Raw genomic sequence first — 18,725 nt, forward strand, 5'->3', positions numbered from 1 at the left:
CTTCAGCCAGCTAAGGAATTCTGGTAGTTGAAGTTCACATGGCTAAAAAGTTGGCATTTTTCTAGAAACGTTTCTCCTGGGGAAATGGTCTTCTTTCCTGACAGCTATTTTTCACTGGATTCTCCCAAAGGAGAGAAAAAAGGACAGTGGGAAGTAGAAAAATGGAAGGGGGGGGGGGAGAAGGAAGAGGGGAGGGGAGGAGGAAGGAAGGAAGGAGAGAGTGAGAGAGAGAAAAAGAAAAGAGAAAGAAAGAAAGAGAAGGAAGGGGGAGGGAGGAAGTCAGGGAGGGAGGGAGAGAGAAAGAAAGAAAGAAAGAGAAAGAAAGAGAGAGAGAAAGAAAGAACGAGAAAGAAAGAGAGAGAGAGAGAGAGAAAGAAAGAAAGAAAAGGAAGGGGGAGGAAGGAAGACAGGGAGGGAGGAAGAAAGAAAGAAAGAAAGAAAAGGAAGGGGGAGGAAGGAAGACAGGGAGGGAGGAAGAAAGAGAAAGAAAGAAAGAAAGAAAAAGAAGGAAGTGGGAGGAAGGAAGACAGGGAGGGAGGAAGGAAGAAAGGAAGAAAGAGAGAGAGAGAGAAAGAAAGAAGGAAAGAAAGAAAGAAAGAAAGAAAGAAAGGAGCTAGCAATTTTAAAATTGGACACCCTCCTTTTTGTACTTGCTTCAAATATGGTAGCAAATAGCAATAGCACTTAAGACTTATATACCACTTCACAGTGCTTTCCAGTCCTCTCTAAGCAGTTTACAGCGTCAGCCTCTTGCCCCCAACAATCTGGGTCCTCATTTTACCCACCTTGGAAGAAAGGCTGAGTAGACCTTCGGTCCGTCAGGATTGAACTCCTGACAGTGGGCAGAGTTTTCCTGCAATAGCAATAGCAATAGCACTTAGACTTATATGCCACTTTATAGTGCTTTAAAGCCCTCTCTAAGGGGTTTATAGAGCCAGTATATTGCCTCCAACGATCATCTTGATCTTCATTTGACTGATTTTGGAAGGATGGAAGGCCGAGTCAACCTTGAGCCTGACAGAAATGTTCCAGCTTCAATTCTTTAATATGTTTTGCTCTGTTACAGGCTGGCAAAAAGAACAAAAACTATGAATCGCTCGTTTCAAACTTAACACAGATTGGGGGTAAAGGTAAGGAGATGAGACCTAATGCAAATGTGAATTTAATTTAATTTCATCATTTGATTTAATTCATTGTACTTTAGAGGCCATTCAGCTCCAGATGAGACTGAAAAGTTTACAATTAAAATTTCTGTTGCTAAGTGTTCTGCCTGGCTGCAGGGCCACCCAAAAACGAGGCAATTATACACACACACACACACATGCACACACACACAGGCTTGGAAAAAAGCAAAAAGGTTTTCTTTATGTACGAAAGGCTGCAAGCCTCAGCGACCACAAGAGCAATGCTAGTTTATTAGTCCAAAAGGTCAGAGTTAATCACTCAAGTCAGCGACAGAAGTCTTTCTGGCTTATGTCAGCCAATTACTCACTGCTTAAGTGTCAGAATGTTCAAAGATGTCCAAAGGAAACACGAAACCATGAAGCATCAAAGTCTTTCTCCAAAAACTGAACGATAAATTCCCACAATGTCAACTGCAAACCCTCCCCTTTTTTAATTCGACGGCAGCGTTTTTGATTACTAACAGCTGTGAGTTAGAATCTGTTTCTGCGTCTGTGCAGCTGCTCTTGACGTCCCAGAATTCTCCTGACTCGGACTTTTAGAATAGGATCATTCATCATTTCCTCCCTGTCTGACTCAGGTGAGACTCTGGCTGGAGATCTGACCGGCTCTGCTGCCCTCTCTGCCTCTCCATCCCCTTCCTTATCCCTTTCTCCTTCTGGTTCACTGTCTGATTCCTCCTTCAGCCAGACGGGTCTTCTGTGATCAGACGGCTCCCACTCCTCTGAGTCAAAATCAGCGGCCCTAGGATCCTGAAGCCAACCACAACACTAAGAAAGACAGTTAGATGTTAGTTTTGACTCACTTTGTGACATTTCTTGCCAAAGTTGTTAAGTGAGTCACCACTGGTTGTTAAATTAGTAATAATAATAATAATTTATTGGATTTGTATGCCGCCCCTCTCCGCAGACTCGGGGCGGCTAACAACAATAATAAACACAACATGTACAATCCAATAATAAAAAACAACTAAAAACCGCTATTATAAAACCAAACATACACACAAACATACCATGCATGACTTGTAATGGCCTAGGGTGAAGAGCTATCTCAACTCCCCCATGCCTGGTGGTATAAATGAGTTTTGAGTAGTTTACGAAAGACAGGAAGGGTGGGGGCAGTTCTAATCTCCGGGGGGAGTTGGTTCCAGAGGGCTGGGGCCGCCACAGAGAAGGCTCTTCCCCTGGGGCCCGCCAAACGACATTGTTTAGTCGACGAGACCCGGAGAAGGCCAACTCTGTGGGACCTTATCGGTCGCTGGGATTCGTGCGGTAGGAGGCAGTTCCAGAGGTAATCTGGTCCATTGCCATGTAGGGCTTTAAAGGTCATGACACTTTGAATTGTGACCGGAAACTGATCGGCAGCCAATGCAAGCCACGGAGTGTTGAAGAAACGTGGGCAAATCTTGGAATCCCCACGATGGCTCTCGCGGCTGCGTTCTGCACGATCTGAAGTTTCCGAACACTTTTCAAAGGTAGCCCCATGTAAAGAGCGTTGCAGTAATCGAACCACGAGGTGATGAGGGCATGAGTGACTGTGAGCAATGACTCCCTGTCCAAATAGGGCCGCAACTTGTGCACCAGGCGAACCTGGGCAAACGCCCTCCTCGCCACAGCCGAAAGATGATGTTCCAATGTCAGCTGTGGATCGAGGACGACGCCCAAGTTGCGAACCCTCTCTGAGGGGGTCAGTAGTTCCCTCCCCCCAGGGTAATGGATGGACAGATGGAATTGTCCTTGGGAGGCAAGACCCACAGCCACTCCGTCTTGTCTGGGTTGAGTTTGAGTTTGTTGACACCGATCCAGGTCCCAACAGCCTCCAGGCACCGGCACATCACTTCCATTGCTTCGTTGACTGAACACGGTCATTAAGTAAATGAGGATTCCCCATTGATTTTGCTTGTCAGATGGTTGCAAAAGGGGAATATATGACCCCGGGACACTGCAATGTCATAAATATGAATCAGTTGCCAAGTGTCTGAATTTTGATCATGTGACCATGGGGATGTTTCTATGTTGCAAGGGTAAAAAATGGACATGTCATCTTTTTCAGTGGTGTTGTAACTTCAGCTGGCTCATCAAACAAAACGCTGTAACTGAAGGATTACCTTTAAGTCATCCAATATCTGAAATACAAATAATTCTCTCCATTGGGCTGTTCCTTTGAGCGGCAAGCTTTGACCATTAAGTTGCAAATGTTTCATCACCATTTATTTTTTAAATAGCGAATTGTAACAGATATTCTTATATATTCTCTGGCTTGATCTAAATAATAATAAGGGTTTTTTTTCTTCTGTACAATGAAGATTTCTATCTTGAGCGGAGCGACCGTCGCTCCTTTTTTATGTTATGTGTTGTGTTTGTAATGTTTGTCTTTTGAAAAATAATAAAAGCATTTTTTTTAAAAAAAAATTGCAAATGTTTCATCACCATTTGAGGAGACATCATCCGTGCGTTTTGAGTTGTGCTGGTCTGTCAAAACATGGGTTTTTAAATACAGTGGTACCTCTACTTAAGAACTTAATTCATTCCGTGACCAGGTTCTTAAGTAGAAATGTTCTTCTTAGAAGCATTTTCCCCATAGGAATCAATGTAAAAGCAAATAGTGTGTGCAAACCCATTAGGAAAGAAATAAAAGCTCCGAATTTGGGTTGGAGGAGGAGGAGGAAGAAGACGACGAGAGCCATTGTGGGGCTTCCTAGATTCGCCCACATTTCTGCAACACTCTGCGGCCTGCACTGGCTGCCGATCGGTTTCTGGTCACAATTCAAAATGTTGGTAATGACCTTTAAAGCCCTACATGGCATTGGGCCAGAATACATCCGGAACCACCTTCTACCGCACGAATCCCAGCGGCCGATAAGGTCCCACAGAATTGGCCTTCTCCGGGTCCTGTTGACCAAACAATTGCATTTGGCGGGCCCCAGGGGAAGAGCCTTCTCTGTGGCAGCCCCAGCCCTCTGGAACCAACTCCCCCCAGAGATTAGAACGGCCCCCACCCTCCTTTTCTTTCACAAATTACTTAAGACCCACCTTTGTCACCAGGCATGGGGGAGTTAAGTTATCCTTTCCCCCTAGGCCATTACAAGTTATGCATGGTATGTTTGTGTGTATGTTTGGTTTTTTATAATAAGGGTTTTTTAGTTGTTTTTATTAATTGGATTGTTCATGTTGTTTTACCACTGTTGTTGGCCGCCCCGAGTCTGCGGAGAGGGGCGGCATACAAATCCAATAAATAATTGCATATCATTGTAAGTTATTTAAACACAGTTAGTAAATAAATGCAAATCAGAGCTGAGGAATATATACTCTCAAATAATTGAACCCCCCCAATTGGTGGTGGGGAATATATGTTTAGTCGTGTGATGGGACACATGCACAGAGCACTGTTGTATTGTTGTTGTATTGCGTTATGTGTGTGCAAAAACCAATAAAATATATATTTTTTTAAAAAAGTTATTTAAACACAGTTTAAATACCTTCCTGACAGATGAGCGCAACTCAAAATGCACGTACGGTGTCTTCTCGAATGGCGATGAAATGTTTGCAACCAAATGGCCAAAGCAACAGCCTAACTCCCAACCCGAGCTACTAATCTATTCAAATACATTTCAATTCTCTCTGTCATTTATTCAGAACAAACAACAGATATTCCAGCGTTGGCCCTGGAATCCATGATCCCATACCAGAAGGATCTCAACAGCTTCTATCGCTACACTGGATCTCTGACCACCCCTGAGTGCAGTGAGGAAGTGATCTGGACCTTGTTTGAGACACCCATTGAACTTGGGGAGGAGCAGGTAGGAGAAGAAGAAATGTCCAGCGGGGGGGGGGGAGGAGTATTTTAACAAAGTGTTAAAAAGGGGCCAAATAGAAACATAGAAACATAGAAGACTGACGGCAGAAAAAAACCTCATGGTCCATCTAGTCTGCCCTTATACTATTTCCTGTATTTTATCTTAGGATGGATATATGTTTATCCCAGGCATGTTTAAATTCAGTTCCTGTGGATTTACTAACCACGTCTGCTGGAAGTTTGTTCCAAAGATCTACTACTCTTTCAGTAAAATACAGTGTTCCCTCGATTTTCGTCGGTTCAAACTTCACGGATAGCCTATACCAGTGTTTTTCAACCGGTGTGCCGCGGCACACTAGTGTGCTGCGAGAAATGGACAGGTGTGCCGCGAGGCGGCTCCTGCAAGTGGGAGCTCCAGGGCTTCAGCTTCAGCCCTGGAGCTCCCACTTGCAGAAGCCCCCCCCCCCGGCTATTGCCCGCCGCCGCCGCTATTGGCACCCTCCCGTAGGAGGCCGGCAAAGGTTGCTTTGAAAGTCGGCCCCCTCGCGCCCATAGCTTCTCGTTGCTAATAGCGGCGGCAGGCAATAGCCGGGGGAGGGGCGGCTTCTGCAAGTGGGAGCTCCAGGGCTGAGGCTTCCACTTGTGGCTGTCCCCGCCCGCCCGACCCGTCCTTCTCTCCGGCTTTCTTGGGGTGCGGCTCCTCCCACAGCGGTGGCTGCAGCGGCGCTGGCGATCCGGCCGCTAGCCGCTCCGAGCGCTGTGGGAACACCCACCCCTCTCACAGTCCCGTCCCGGGCTGTCAGTAAAGGGGCTGCTTCCCATCCCCCTGCCAGCTTGCTCGGAACATTCAAACTAAGGAAAACCTTCGCCGGCCTCCACAGAGAAGAAAGGAAGAGAGAGAACGAGAGAGAGAAAGCAACACAGAGAGAGAGAGAGAGAAAGAAAGAACAAGAGAGAGAAAGCATGAGAGAGAGAGAAAGAACAAGAGAGAGAGAAAGAAAATAAGAGAGAACGAGAGAGCAACAGAGAGAGAGAGAAAGAACAAGAGAGAGAAAGCATGAGAGAGAGAGAGAAAGAAAATAAGAGAGAGAACAAGAGAGAGAGCAACAGAGAGAGAGAAACAACAAGAGAGAGAAAGCATGAGAGAGAAGGAACAAGAGAGATAGAGAAAGAAAATAAGAGAGAGAACGAGTGAGTGAGAGAGAGAGAGAAGGAAAGCAAGAGAAAAAAAGAGATAGCAAGACAGAGAGAAAGCAAGAGAGACAGATAGGGAGAGGAAAGGAGAGAGAGAGAAATGAGAACAAAAAGGGGAGAAAAAAGGAGAAATGAGAAAATGATTGAGGCAGATAATGAGAGGAGAGAGAAACAAAAGAGAGAGAGAAGTGATTCTTGAAGCATATGGTAAAAAGCACCCAAATAATAAGAAACCCCCCCCAGCCCACACCTGTTTTTGAAAAGAATAAAAGAGAAAAAAAACCCAGCCCTCAACTGGTTTTGGAAATGGTTCGAGTGTGTATACACACACACACACACACATAAGGGAGGGAGAGAGACAGGGATGGAAAAAGAGGAGAAGTGAGAGGGAGAAGGAATGAGGGAAAAAGGGAAGAAGAGAGAGAAATGAGAAACATGAGAGAGAAAAGGGGGAAGGACAGGAGAAGTACCCAGAAATGAGACAGTGGTATAAATTTGAGGAGGGATGATTGATGATTGACTGTATTTATAAGGGGATGTTACATGGGATTGTATATATGAGGGGGTTATTTATGTATGTATGTATGTATGTATGTATGTATGTATGTATGTATGTATGTATTTATTTATTTATTTATTTATTTATTTATTTATTTATTTATTTATTTATTTATTAGATTTGTGTCATTTTGGTTGGTGGTGTGCCCCAGGATTTTTTTGAAATGTAAAAAATGTGCCGCGGCTCAAAAAAGGTTGAAAATCACTGGCCTATACCATGGTTTTTCAAAAAATATTTAAAAATACTTCACGGGTTTTTTTCTATAGCACAGTTTTTCCTACCCGATGACGTCATACATCATCGCTAAACTAATAATTTTTGCAAATAAATAACAAAATAATAATAATTATTGTTAATAAATAATTATGTTTATAAATATCAGGATCACTAAGTGTCTTATTCAATGGTGAGTACCAGTAATAATGGTGAGTAAATGGTTGTTAAGGGAATGGGAAACGGTAATTTAGGGTTTTAAAGTGTTAAGGGAAGGCTTGTGATACTGTCCATAGCCAAAAATGGTGTATTTACTTCCGCATCTCTACTTTGCGGAAATTTGACTTTCGCGGGCGGTCTCAGAATGTATCCCCTGCAAAAATCGAGGGAACACTGTAATATTTTCTCATGTTGCTTTTGATCTTTCCCCCCACTAACTTCAGATTGTGTCCTCTTGTCCTTGTTTTCACTTTCCTATTAAAAACACTTCCCTTCTGAACCTTATTTAACCCTTTGACATATTTAAATGTTTCGATCATGTCCCCCCTTTTCCTTCTGTCCTCCAGACTATACAGATTGAGTTCATTAAGTCTTTCCTGATACGTTTTATGCTTAAGACCTTCCACCATTCTTGTAGCCCGTCTTTGGACTCGTTCAATTTTGTCAATATCTTTTTGTAGGTGAGGTCTCCAGAACTGAACACAGTGTTCCAAATGTGGTCTCACCAGTGCTCTATATAGCAGGATCATAATCTCCCTCTTCCTGCTTGTTATACCTCTAGCTATGCAGCCAGTTATGTGTGGGACCCTGGTTGCTTTGTTGCATCATAAGTTCTGCCTCTTTTTGGATGTGCTTTTGTTAGCCCAGTGCCGGCGCAAATGAGGTGGGCTTAGATAGAGTGAGCTCTGCTATGTAGGATCCTGACGGGGCAGTGATAGCCGGCTATCGGAATGGTAAGGTGCTACATTCCGGTAGCAATTTTTGGGATGCATGCGCAGCTGCCTGCTCCCGATGCACGCACTCACACCCCCGCATGAGATTTCGCTTCTGCACACGCGCAGCAAGTGAAATATCATGTGAAGTGTTTTTAATAGGAAAGTGAACACAAGTACAAGGGGACACAATCTGAAGTTAGTTGGGGGAAAGATCAAAAGCAACGTGAGAAAATATTATTTCACTGAAAGAGTAGTAGATGCTTGGAACAAACTTCCAGCAGACGTGGTTGGTAAATCCACAGTCACTGAATTTAAACATGCCTGGGATAAACATAGATCCATCCTAAGATAAAATACAGGAAATAGTATAAGGGCAGACTAGATGGACCATGAGGTCTTTTTCTGCCGCCAGTCTTCTATGTTTCTATGTTTCTAAGATGCTCACGCGAGCGGGATTTCGGTGATTTTCACGGATTCCCTCCCCACGCGCATGCGTTGACTTGGAACAAAAGAAAATTAATCCTTGTCCGTCTTATTGGTTCGCAGATCGAAGAGTTCTGGGGACAAGTACATTTCGACGGTGCAAAAACAGTTCCGATGGTGGACAACTTTCGACCAGTGCAGCCTCTAGGTGCCCGGATTGTCGAAAAATCGAACTCAAACCTCCTCCTGCCTCCGAGGAACCTATTCCTGGTGATCCCAACCGCGGTATTCTTGGCCCTGGCTTGGATCCCCTGAAGAGCTGGCTGGATCACTGGAACCAATTGGCACTGAATGGCTATGCCTCTTCTTGGAATCCTTCAGCCCTCGGCATCATTGCACAGCTGCAATCTGGAATCTCTCTCACGGGAGAGAGGAATGGCAAAAACGTGTTTTCGGATGGTCTTCTCCTGCGTTAAAGAGATCCAATGGACCACGCATGATTTATTCTTGCGCAGAAATCATCCCGTGGAAATGATGCATGCTTCTTCAAGATGACCTCAAATATTATTCCCGCCCTGTTCCTATTTTCCAATTTTAAATCTCTGTGGGGGTAGAAAGTCAATTCCTCCTTCTCCTTCTCCATCTGTTCATCTGCCACCACCTTCTTCCTTTCCTTCTCCTCCTTCTCCTCCATATTTTCTCTTTCTCTCTCTGTCTCAATCTTTTCCCTCCTTCTCTTTCGCCTTCTCCTTCTCTATATTTTCTCCTTTTCTTCTCTCCCTTCTCAATCATTTCCCTCCTTCCCTCCTCCTCCTCTTTCTTCCCCTTCTCCTTCTCTCCGTTTCTCAATCTTTGACTCCTCCTCCTTCCCGCCTTCTCTTTCTTCTTCTCCTTCTCTATATTTTCTCCTTTTCTTTCCCTTTCATCATTTCCCTCCTTCCCTCCTACTTCTTCCTCTTCTCCTTCTCTCTCTTTCTCAATCTTTTCCCTCCTTCTCTTTCTCCTTCTCCTCTATATTTTCTCCCTTTATTCTCCCCCTTCTCAATTATTTCCCTCCTTCTCTCCTCCTCTTTCTTCCTCTTCTCCTTCTCTCTCTTTCTCAATCTTTTCCTCCTTCTCCTTCCCTTCTTCTCTTTCTTCCTCTTCTTCTCCTTCTCTATATTTTCTCCTTTTCTTCTCTCCTTTCTCAATCATTTCCCTCCTTCCCTCCTCCTCCTCCCTATTCTTCTCCTTCTCCATATTTTCCATATACTCTTTCCCCTTTCTCAATCTTTTCCTCCTTCTCCCCCTCTCATTTTTTTCCTCCTCCATTTCTTATTCAGTCTTTTCCCTCCTTCTCTGTCTTTTCCTCTTTCCCCTTTTTTTCCTATCTTTTTTCTTCTTTTCTTTCTCTTTCTCCTTATTTTTGCCATTGGATCTCTGAGAAATTTTGTCCATGCATAGATTTTTAACTTAATGATTTGGATAGGACCTTCCGCCAATCACTTTTCACATCCTTGTTTCAAGTCATAAGACATAAGTATGTCATTTTGCACCTTGATATTTGGAAAACCAAAGTGTGAGTATTTTTACTAATTGTTATCAGAGGCTAAAACGTGATTTGCAGGCCAAAACTGCTCCCCGTCTCAACTGGAACGTCAACTTCAAATTGCCATGACTTCCTCATTGTAGCCCAAAGGCTGCAATGTTGGAAGCTTTTCCTACATTGATACAAAAACTTCTCCTGGGTTCAGAATGAAATACATCATGGTTTGCTGATCATCCTCAATTGGCTTAAATTAAAAGTCCCCAAATAGATAGGAGAAAGAATATTCAAGTTGAAATTATTATAAAGATTGGTCGCACGGTCAACCAAATGTTGAGACTAGAATGTTTATCCATCTAACACTCCTAACTAATATTATTTTAATTTTGGTCAGTTTGCTGGCTTAACCTGGATACCATTATATGGTTTTTATTAGAAACATAGAAACATAGAAGACTGACGGCAGAAAAAGACTTCATGGTCCATCTAGTCTTCCCTTATACTATTTCCTGTATTTTATCTTAGGATGGATCTATGTTTATCCCAGGCATGTTTAAATTCAGTTACTGTGGATTTACCAACCTCGTCTGCTGGAAGTTTATTCCAAACATCTACTACTCTTTCAGTCAAATAATATTTTCTCACGTTACTTCTGATCTTTCCCCCAACTAACCTCAGATTGTGTCCCCTTGTTCTTGTGTTCACTTTCCTATTAAAAACACTTCCCTCGTGAACCTTATTTAACCCTTTAACATATTTAAATGTTTCGATCCTGTCCCCCCTTTTCCTTCTGTCCTCCAGAATATACAGATGGACTTCATGAAGTCTTTCCTGATACGTTTTATGCTGAAGACCTTCCACCATTTTTGTAGCTCCATATTTGATCCATATCTTTTTGTAGGTGAGGTCTCCAGAACTGAACACAGTCTTCCAAATGTGGTCTCACCAGCGCTCTATATAGCGGGATCACAATCTCCCTCTTCCTGCTTGTTATACCTCTAGCTATGCAGCCAAGCATCCTACTTACTGGATTGTATAGTACTATAGTTTCTACAAGATCTGTATTTACAAAGTATTCATCCAGGGTGATATATTTTCTCTTTGTGTATCGGTCTGTATGTGTGTCTGTTTGTGTGTGTGTGTGTGCACATGTGCAAAAAATGAGTTTGAGGCAGGGGTGGGATCCAACTCACCTCGCTGCTGGTTCGGTTCCTCCCGTGCCACATGGCTGCGCTGTGCCGCATGGGCGCACACATGCAGATTGCCAAAAAATCCAAAGAAAGTTTCCCCCAAAAAAACAAGTGGGCAAAGCATGCGCTGCACCTGAAATGTGGCATCTGTGCATGTGCAGAAGATTTTTTAAAAATAAATTAAAAATAACATTTTTTTAAAAAAGATGGTGGCAGCTATGGACCTGTACTGACTGAACCAGTTCCATAACGTCATGGTGACATCACCAGCAGGTCGCTACTGGTTCGGGTGAACTGGTCTGAACTGGAAGGAACCCACCTCTGCCTGAGGGCACTGCATATGTTCTATGCGTCCACCTTGCCTGCTATGCTGACATTCTGCATTCGCAAATTTTATTCTTTCAGGATTTGGGTACAGAAATTAAGCTTTTTTTTAACTTACTGGAACGCAAAAATGTCTTAGTTGGTTATATAGGAGGGAAACATTGGAGAAGACCAGAGCATGGCCAAAAAAGTTAAAATGGCACCAGCAGTACGTTACGGTAGAGGACGGTGCACCGGTAGCGCGTGGTATACGGCATGCGCGGCTTTGGTTTTTGTGTGTGCATGTATGCACACGCACAGAAGCCAAATCTTGCGAGGGGACATGTATGTGTGTGAGATTTCGGTGGGTTTTTTGCTTCTGTGCATGCGCGGAAGCAAAAATATCGCCGAAAGCTCTCTCGTGCATTTATTTTATTTATTTTTATTTATTTATTGGATTTTGTATGCCGCCCCTCTCCGCAAACTCGGGGCGACTAACAACAGCAGTAAAACAGTACAACAAAATCCAATACTGTACTAAAAAACAGTTAAAAACCCATTATATAAAAACCAGTCATACATACAGACATACCATGCATAAATTGTAAAGGCCTAGAGGGAAAGAGTATCTCAATTCCCCCATGCCTGGCAGCAGAGGTGGGTTTTAAGAAGCTTACGAAAGGCAAGGAGGGTGGGGGCAATTCTAATCTCTGGGGGGAGTTGGTTCCAGACGGTCGGGGCTGCCACAGAGAAGGCTCTTCCTCTGGGTCCCGCCAAGCGACATTGTTTGGTTGACGGGACCCGGAGCATCTGCTCATGAGATTTCGGCATGTTTTTACTTTCTGCGCATGCACAGAAGGAAATCTCGTGAGGGGATGCGTACGCGCATGAGATTCCGGTGATTTTTGGCTTTTGCACATGTATGGAAGCAAAACATTTTGCTGAAACCTCATGCGTGCACATGTCCCCTCATGAGATTTCAGCACATTTTTGCTTCCTGCGCATGAGCAGAAGCCAAAATACACTGGGATGCGCACACATGCAAGAGAACTGAAGCTGTTCGTTCAGCGCACTGGTAGCGGCGGTAATGACAATCCACCCCGAATGGTGTCACCTTTGACGGTGTGACTGAACAGCTCATTTTTAAAAGTCAATCAATCAGAATAGACTGGAAGGGATATTTGAGGTCCTCTAGCTCAAGCAGGTGAGCCTACCACAGGGGTCAGCAACCTGCAGCTCTGGAGCCGCATGTGGCTCTTTCATTCTTCTGCTGCAGCTTACTGTTGCCAGTCGGATTCACAATTGATAGGGCTTTCAGTTAGGACAGGTAGAAGAAAAAGGATGCTGTGCTAGGAGGAGACTCTATGATGGGGGAACCAGACTCTGGTCAGCAGAGGAAAAAGGGTGCCATGCTAGGAGGAGACTCTATGATGGGGAACCAGACTTCTGGTCAGCAGAGGAAAAGGGGTGCCCTGCTAGGAGGAGACTCTATGGCAGGGGAAATGGACTTTTCCCCCAACCTCAGGGTCTTCTCCAAGGAGTCCTCTCTTCTCATTAGCTGGCCAAAATATTTGAGCTTCAGTTTCAGGATCTGTCGTTCCAAAGGACAGTCAGGATTGGTTCCCTTTAGGCTTGATTGCAGTCCAAGGGATTGCAATCTCAAGACTCTTGAGAGTCTTCTGCAGCACCACAATTTGAAAGCATCCATTCTTCTGCTCCCAGAAGGCTGCGGTGGCCTAGAGGTGGAGTTCTCGCCTCACAATCAGGAGGCTGTGAGTTCAATCCTAGGTTGTTCTGTCAAGCTCTCTGGTAGAATCTTCCCGAAAATTCACAGTCCTTCTTCTTTCACAAAGTGAAACACACTTTGCTCTGGTTTAGTTTCAAAGCGGGGAAAAATCAGCACACAAAAGGTCAAAGTCAGCAAGGCAGGAACGAAACACAACAATCAGATAATCCTCCACAATGGCCAAACCCACAGGCTGCTATTTATAGCAGCCTCACTAATCACCACAGCCCCACCCAACCACAGGTGGCCTCATTTTCTTTGATAATAATCTCTCAGTTGTTGCTGCCTATGCATCACTCTCCGCATGCGTGGCTGTATCATTAACTCTTGTTCCGAATCCAAGGAGGAGCTGGATAATCGATCTCCTTCTGAGCTGTCTGCCACACTCTCCTCCTCCCTGTCACTCATGTCTTCTTGGTCAGAGGAGCCTTCATCAGCAGATTCCAATGGGGGCAAAACAGGCCTGCGGCATGTGGATGTCTCCCCCACATCCCCAGTCCTTGGGGCAAGAGCTGGGCCAGAGCTAACCACAACATAGGTAGAGGCAGATATGTCTCTCTCTGGGCACAATGAGAACATATCTGCTGAACGAAACTCCTCATTGGCGTCAGGAAGGGCGTCTGGCCAGTAAACTCTTAGCTCCATTCAGTTGCCCAGACTCCACTCTGCAAGGGATTATGGGGTCATTAAAAGAAGATGATGATAAATTCTTTGGCTCTCAGCCTTCCTTATGATCCAACTCTCACAGCCATATGTACTACTGGGAAAACCATAGCTCTGACATTTCTTCCATTTTTTAACCAACTGAAACATTCTTGAGTATAACGGACTAAAAGTTTGCTAGAGTCCAGTTGCTAAATTACTGGTGATGGTCTCCTGGCCCTTCTGACTGCTGCTGCTGCAGTAGTTTGATTGCTATTATTATTTTTTTATGGATATTTAGCTAGCATGCATTAGCACACGCTTTTAATGGAAATAATTTGGGGTCATCTGTGTTGAATGCGAAAATTGCCAGCCTGGCTTTGCACGAATCAAAGGAAACTTTGGGTCTCTCTGCTGATCTTCCGTAGCCAGAAATTAAAATTTCCTGCTTCCCAGAAATGCCAATGGGGATCGACACTGAATGGTGGATGACGTTTATGACTGGAGCATTTTGTATATGCTGTCTTTTTCTCTAGAGGTTTAAAAAAACATTATTTTCTTACTTGCAATAAACTGAGATCGCAAAGAGCTTATGGGAAAATGGAAAAATAAAATCAGGGAAAGAAGCAACCCGTATGTTTAGAGTTCTATATATTGTGGATGAATATACAAAACCTTACATGTATTTTTATATTATTTAAGAGATTTTCTTCCGGGTTGGGAAACCAAATGAATAAAAAATTGCAAGAGAATTTTGCACTTGTCCGTATTTGTACTTCTGGGGACTATTTGAGTTTAAATTGCAAAGAACACATGTTTGTTTGTTTGTTTGTTTGATTCATTCATTCATTCATTCATTCATTCATTCATTCATTCATTCATTCATTCATTTATTGGATAATCCAATACTAAAAACAGTTAAAAACCCATTATATAAAAACAAATCATACATACAGACATACCATGCATAAAATTGTAAAGGCCTAGGGGGAAAGAGGATCTCAATTCCCCCATGCCTGGCGGCAGAGGTGGGTTTTAAGCAGCTTTAGAAAGGCAAGGAGGGTAGGGGCAATTCTAATCTCTGGGGGGACTTGGTTCCAGAGGGCCAGGGCTGCCACAGAGAAGGCTCTTCCTCTGGGTCCCGCCAAGCGACATTGTTTGGTTGACGGGACCCGGAGAAGACCCACTCTGTAGGACCTAACTGGTCGCTGGGATTCGTGCAGCAGAAATTGTTCTGCCGGGCTTCTCCACACAAGCCACCGACAACAACATGTATTCTTAAATGCCCAAGATAGATGGAGAGAGGGATGGTGGTAAATAGATTAGATACAGATAGAAGGTAGATGATAGATTAGATGATAGACAGACAGACAGACTTGGGTAGGTAGGTAGGTAGGTAGGTGGGTGGGTGGGTGGGTGGGTGGGTGGATGGATGGATAGATAGATAGATAGATTAGATAGATAGACAGATGATAGATAGGTAGATAGGTAGATAGGTAGATGAGAGATACGATAGATAGGTAGGTAGGTAGATAGGATAAGACAGACAGATAGGCAGGCAGGCAGACAGACAGACAGACAGACTAGACGTACATCCATATATACATACAGGGAGACAGACAGTAACTGGGGTTAAAATTAATAAACAGAAAAATTAAATTATAACTAAAAATATGATGAATGGACAAAAACAAGAATTAGAAAGGAAATTAGAAAGTTAAATATTTAGGAATAAGAATGTCACCCAAATGTATGACAATCAAAGAAGATAATTATAAGGTATTACTTAAGAAAACAGAAACGCAATTAAAAAATGGAATAAACTACGTACATCGTTAATTGGAAAACTATCCACCATCAAGATGACAGCATTGCCTAAATTTCTCTATTGCTTCTAAACAATACTGATAAAATTAGATAAAATAAAATTTTGGACATCTAAATAACCTCGGAAGGATGGGAGCCCGAGTCAACCTTGAGCCTACTGAGATTCGATCTGCCAAATGTCTGGCAGCCAGTGCTCAGCAGAAATACTGTAGTGTGCAGTACTGTGCTCTAACCACTGCACCACCGAGGCGCTGCAGGTTCCGTGGACTGGAGGGGATGTGGCTTTGTGTGCTGCCTGCATCCCTAGATGGGACTTGATTTGTTTAGGCGGCTGGGTTTCTGCCATGCTGCCTGCTATGTCCCGGTAACAGCGTTGCTGATTGGCTCTCCATTCAAGCGGGAAATCCGAGGGCGCCTATTGGCTGCCGCGCCTGACAGCCTGGTATTTAAGAGCTGTCACGGCGCAGGCTGAGGCAATTCTTTCTGGCACCCTGTTCACTGCTGTTGTTGTTGTTTGTCTTCCTGAATAAAGAAGTTACCATTAATGAGTCTTAGAAACATAGAAACATAGAAACATAGAAGTCTGATGGCAGAAAAAGACCTCATGGTCCATCTAGTCTGCCTTATACTATTTTCTGTATTTTATCTTAGGATGGATATATGTTTATCCCAGGCATGTTTAAATTCAGTTACTGTGGATTTATCTACCACGTCTGCTGGAAGTTTGTTCCAAGGATCTACTACTCTTTCAGTAAAATAATATTTTCTCATGTTGCTTCTGATCTTTCCCCCAACTAACTTCAGATTGTGTCCCCTTGTTCTTGTGTTCACTTTCCTATTAAAAACACTTCCCTCCTGGACCTTATTTAACCCTTTAACATATTTAAATGTTTCGATCATGTCCCCCCTTTCCCTTCTGTCCTCCAGACTAGACAGATGGAATTCATGAAGTCTTTCCTGATACGTTTTATGCTTAAGACCTTCCACCATTCTTGTAGCCCGTCTTTGGACCCATTCAATTTTGTCAATATCTTTTTGTAGGTGAGGTCTCCAGAACTGAACACAGTATTCCAAATGTGGTCTCACCAGCGCTCTATATAGCGGGATCATAATCTCCCTCTTCCTGCTTGTTATACCTCTAGCTATGCAGCCAAGCATCCTACTTGCTTTCCCTACCGCCTGACTGCACTGTTCACCCATTTTGAGACTGTCAGAAATCACGACCCCTAAATCCTTCATTCTTCTGAGCATCTAACACCGCCAGTTCATGAACCAGGGGTTGGGGAACCCCAATCTAGCAAATTCAGAAAAAGACACTACCATTTGACCAGGGGTGGGCAGCACGAAGCACGGGGTGGAACGCAGTTCCACTGGCAGAAATGAAGATGCATGCGCAGCTGCAGCTGATCGGTGGATGTCACTTCCGGGATTATTGGTCTCGGCTCAGCTCTCCTTTTTTCCCCTGCTGCTGCTGCTGCGTCTGCGCTCCTTGCTTTTTTCCTCTTTCCTCCTTCCTGGCTTTGGACGAGCTTCCCTCTCTCCTGCCCGGCTCCCCTCCAGCCTCACGCGGCCTCCTCCCTCCTGAGGTGCAAGTAGAAGGCGTGGGTGGAAGCGGCGCTGGCAGCATTCATGCTTCTGGTGCCACCCATTCACCTAACTACCCTGTTTGAGGTGGGGGGGCCACCCAGGAGGAGAGCACGTGAAACGCGAAGCATATTGTCACCCCAGCGAGCGACACTGGTAAGGTTGTAAATCGAGGACTTAACAGTTAACTTGAACGATGCCACTCCCACCTGATCACATGGCCGGCAAGCCACTCCCACCCAGTCTCATGACCATTAAGCCACATCCACAAAATAAGCCACACCACATTTTGGCAGTAAAAAGTTTGGCTGCCCATTTCTGCATTAAAGAGATTAAACCCATGTGATGGACTTGTCCAGAAGCACGTAAATTTTGGACACGAATTCAAATTGCATTCAGAAGATTTTAAGAAAGACTATTGATCTTAGACCCGAGATATATTACCAGATAATTTTGATAAAGAAGAGACGTATTTAATCATACATATAATTACAGCAGGTAGGATTGTATATGCACAATGTTGGAAATTGAATAGGATACCAAAGGAAAGGGAGGTTTTGAGAAAAATTATGAATTGTGCAGAGATGAGTAGATTGACTTTGAAACTTAAAGATAAACAAGACTCGGATTATTATAAAATTTGGGGGAAGTTCTATGATTGGATAGAAAACTAAGAGATACGTATGTATTAGTAATTGGTTAATTTTGGAAAAATTGAAACAAGAGAATTTGATTTAAGCTTTGCAAGCCAGATGGCAAAGATGAGAAACGGTGGTAGCACTGTATAATGATAGAACACAAATTTACTTATTGTTCAGACTTAAACATATAGAACTTTATTTTACGATGTAGGTGATATATTATGAACAGTTTCTTTTACTAAAGATACATACATAGAGATATAATTTTTAATTAGCTATATGATATAAGATTAAATTTAGATAAAAGAGATTTTAGTACTCTTTATATTGTTGTAATCTTTTGTAGTAAGACGGTGAAGGAAAATTTTTCATTTAGAATTTTAAGAATTGCTAATAATGTATAAAATTAACAGAAAATTTTACAAAAGACCCTACATTGAGCGAGTAATGAGAAAATAAAAGTTTTTATACGATTGATTCTAAGCATTGTTGTTGTGTTTATAACTATATACCATTTTATTTTATGGTGGAGAAAAATAAAAAACGTTATACTGAAAAAAAAAAGAGATTAAAACCAGATTAAGGGAAAAACTACAACAGACCAGATAATCCCAAAAATGCCCATGTTACACCAACACTCCGCAGTCTGCATTGGTTGCCGATCAATTTCCAGTCACAATTCAAAGTGTTGGCTATGACCTATAAAGCCCTTCATGGCATCGGACCAGAATATCTCCGGGACCGCCTTCTGCTGCACGAATCCCAGCGACCGATTAGGTCCCACAGTGTTGGCCTTCTCCGGGTCCCGTCAACTAAACATTGTCGGTTGGCGGGCCCCAGGGGAAGAGCCTTCTCTGTGGCGGCCCCGACTCTCTGGAATCAGCTCCCCCCAGAGATTAGAACTGCCCCTACCCTCCTTGCCTTTC

General features: G+C 43.5%; 1 protein-coding gene across 1 annotated transcript in view; it reads left to right on the forward strand.

Moving 5' to 3' along the window:
- Positions 1–14,494, forward strand: part of CA4 (carbonic anhydrase 4) — a 58,529-nt gene extending 44,035 nt beyond the window's left edge. Inside the window, exons 6-8 of the mRNA XM_070735295.1 lie at positions 1,067–1,130; positions 4,818–4,981; positions 8,425–14,494. Coding sequence (XP_070591396.1) covers positions 1,067–1,130; positions 4,818–4,981; positions 8,425–8,616 — 420 coding nt within the window. The 3' untranslated portion in view covers positions 8,617–14,494. The remainder of the gene's footprint in view (positions 1–1,066; positions 1,131–4,817; positions 4,982–8,424) is intronic.
- Positions 14,495–18,725: the final 4,231 nt, after the last annotated feature.

Source organism: Erythrolamprus reginae, chromosome 1 (assembly GCF_031021105.1).
Source record: "Erythrolamprus reginae isolate rEryReg1 chromosome 1, rEryReg1.hap1, whole genome shotgun sequence".
In the NCBI taxonomy this organism is placed as follows: domain Eukaryota; kingdom Metazoa; phylum Chordata; class Lepidosauria; order Squamata; family Dipsadidae; genus Erythrolamprus; species Erythrolamprus reginae.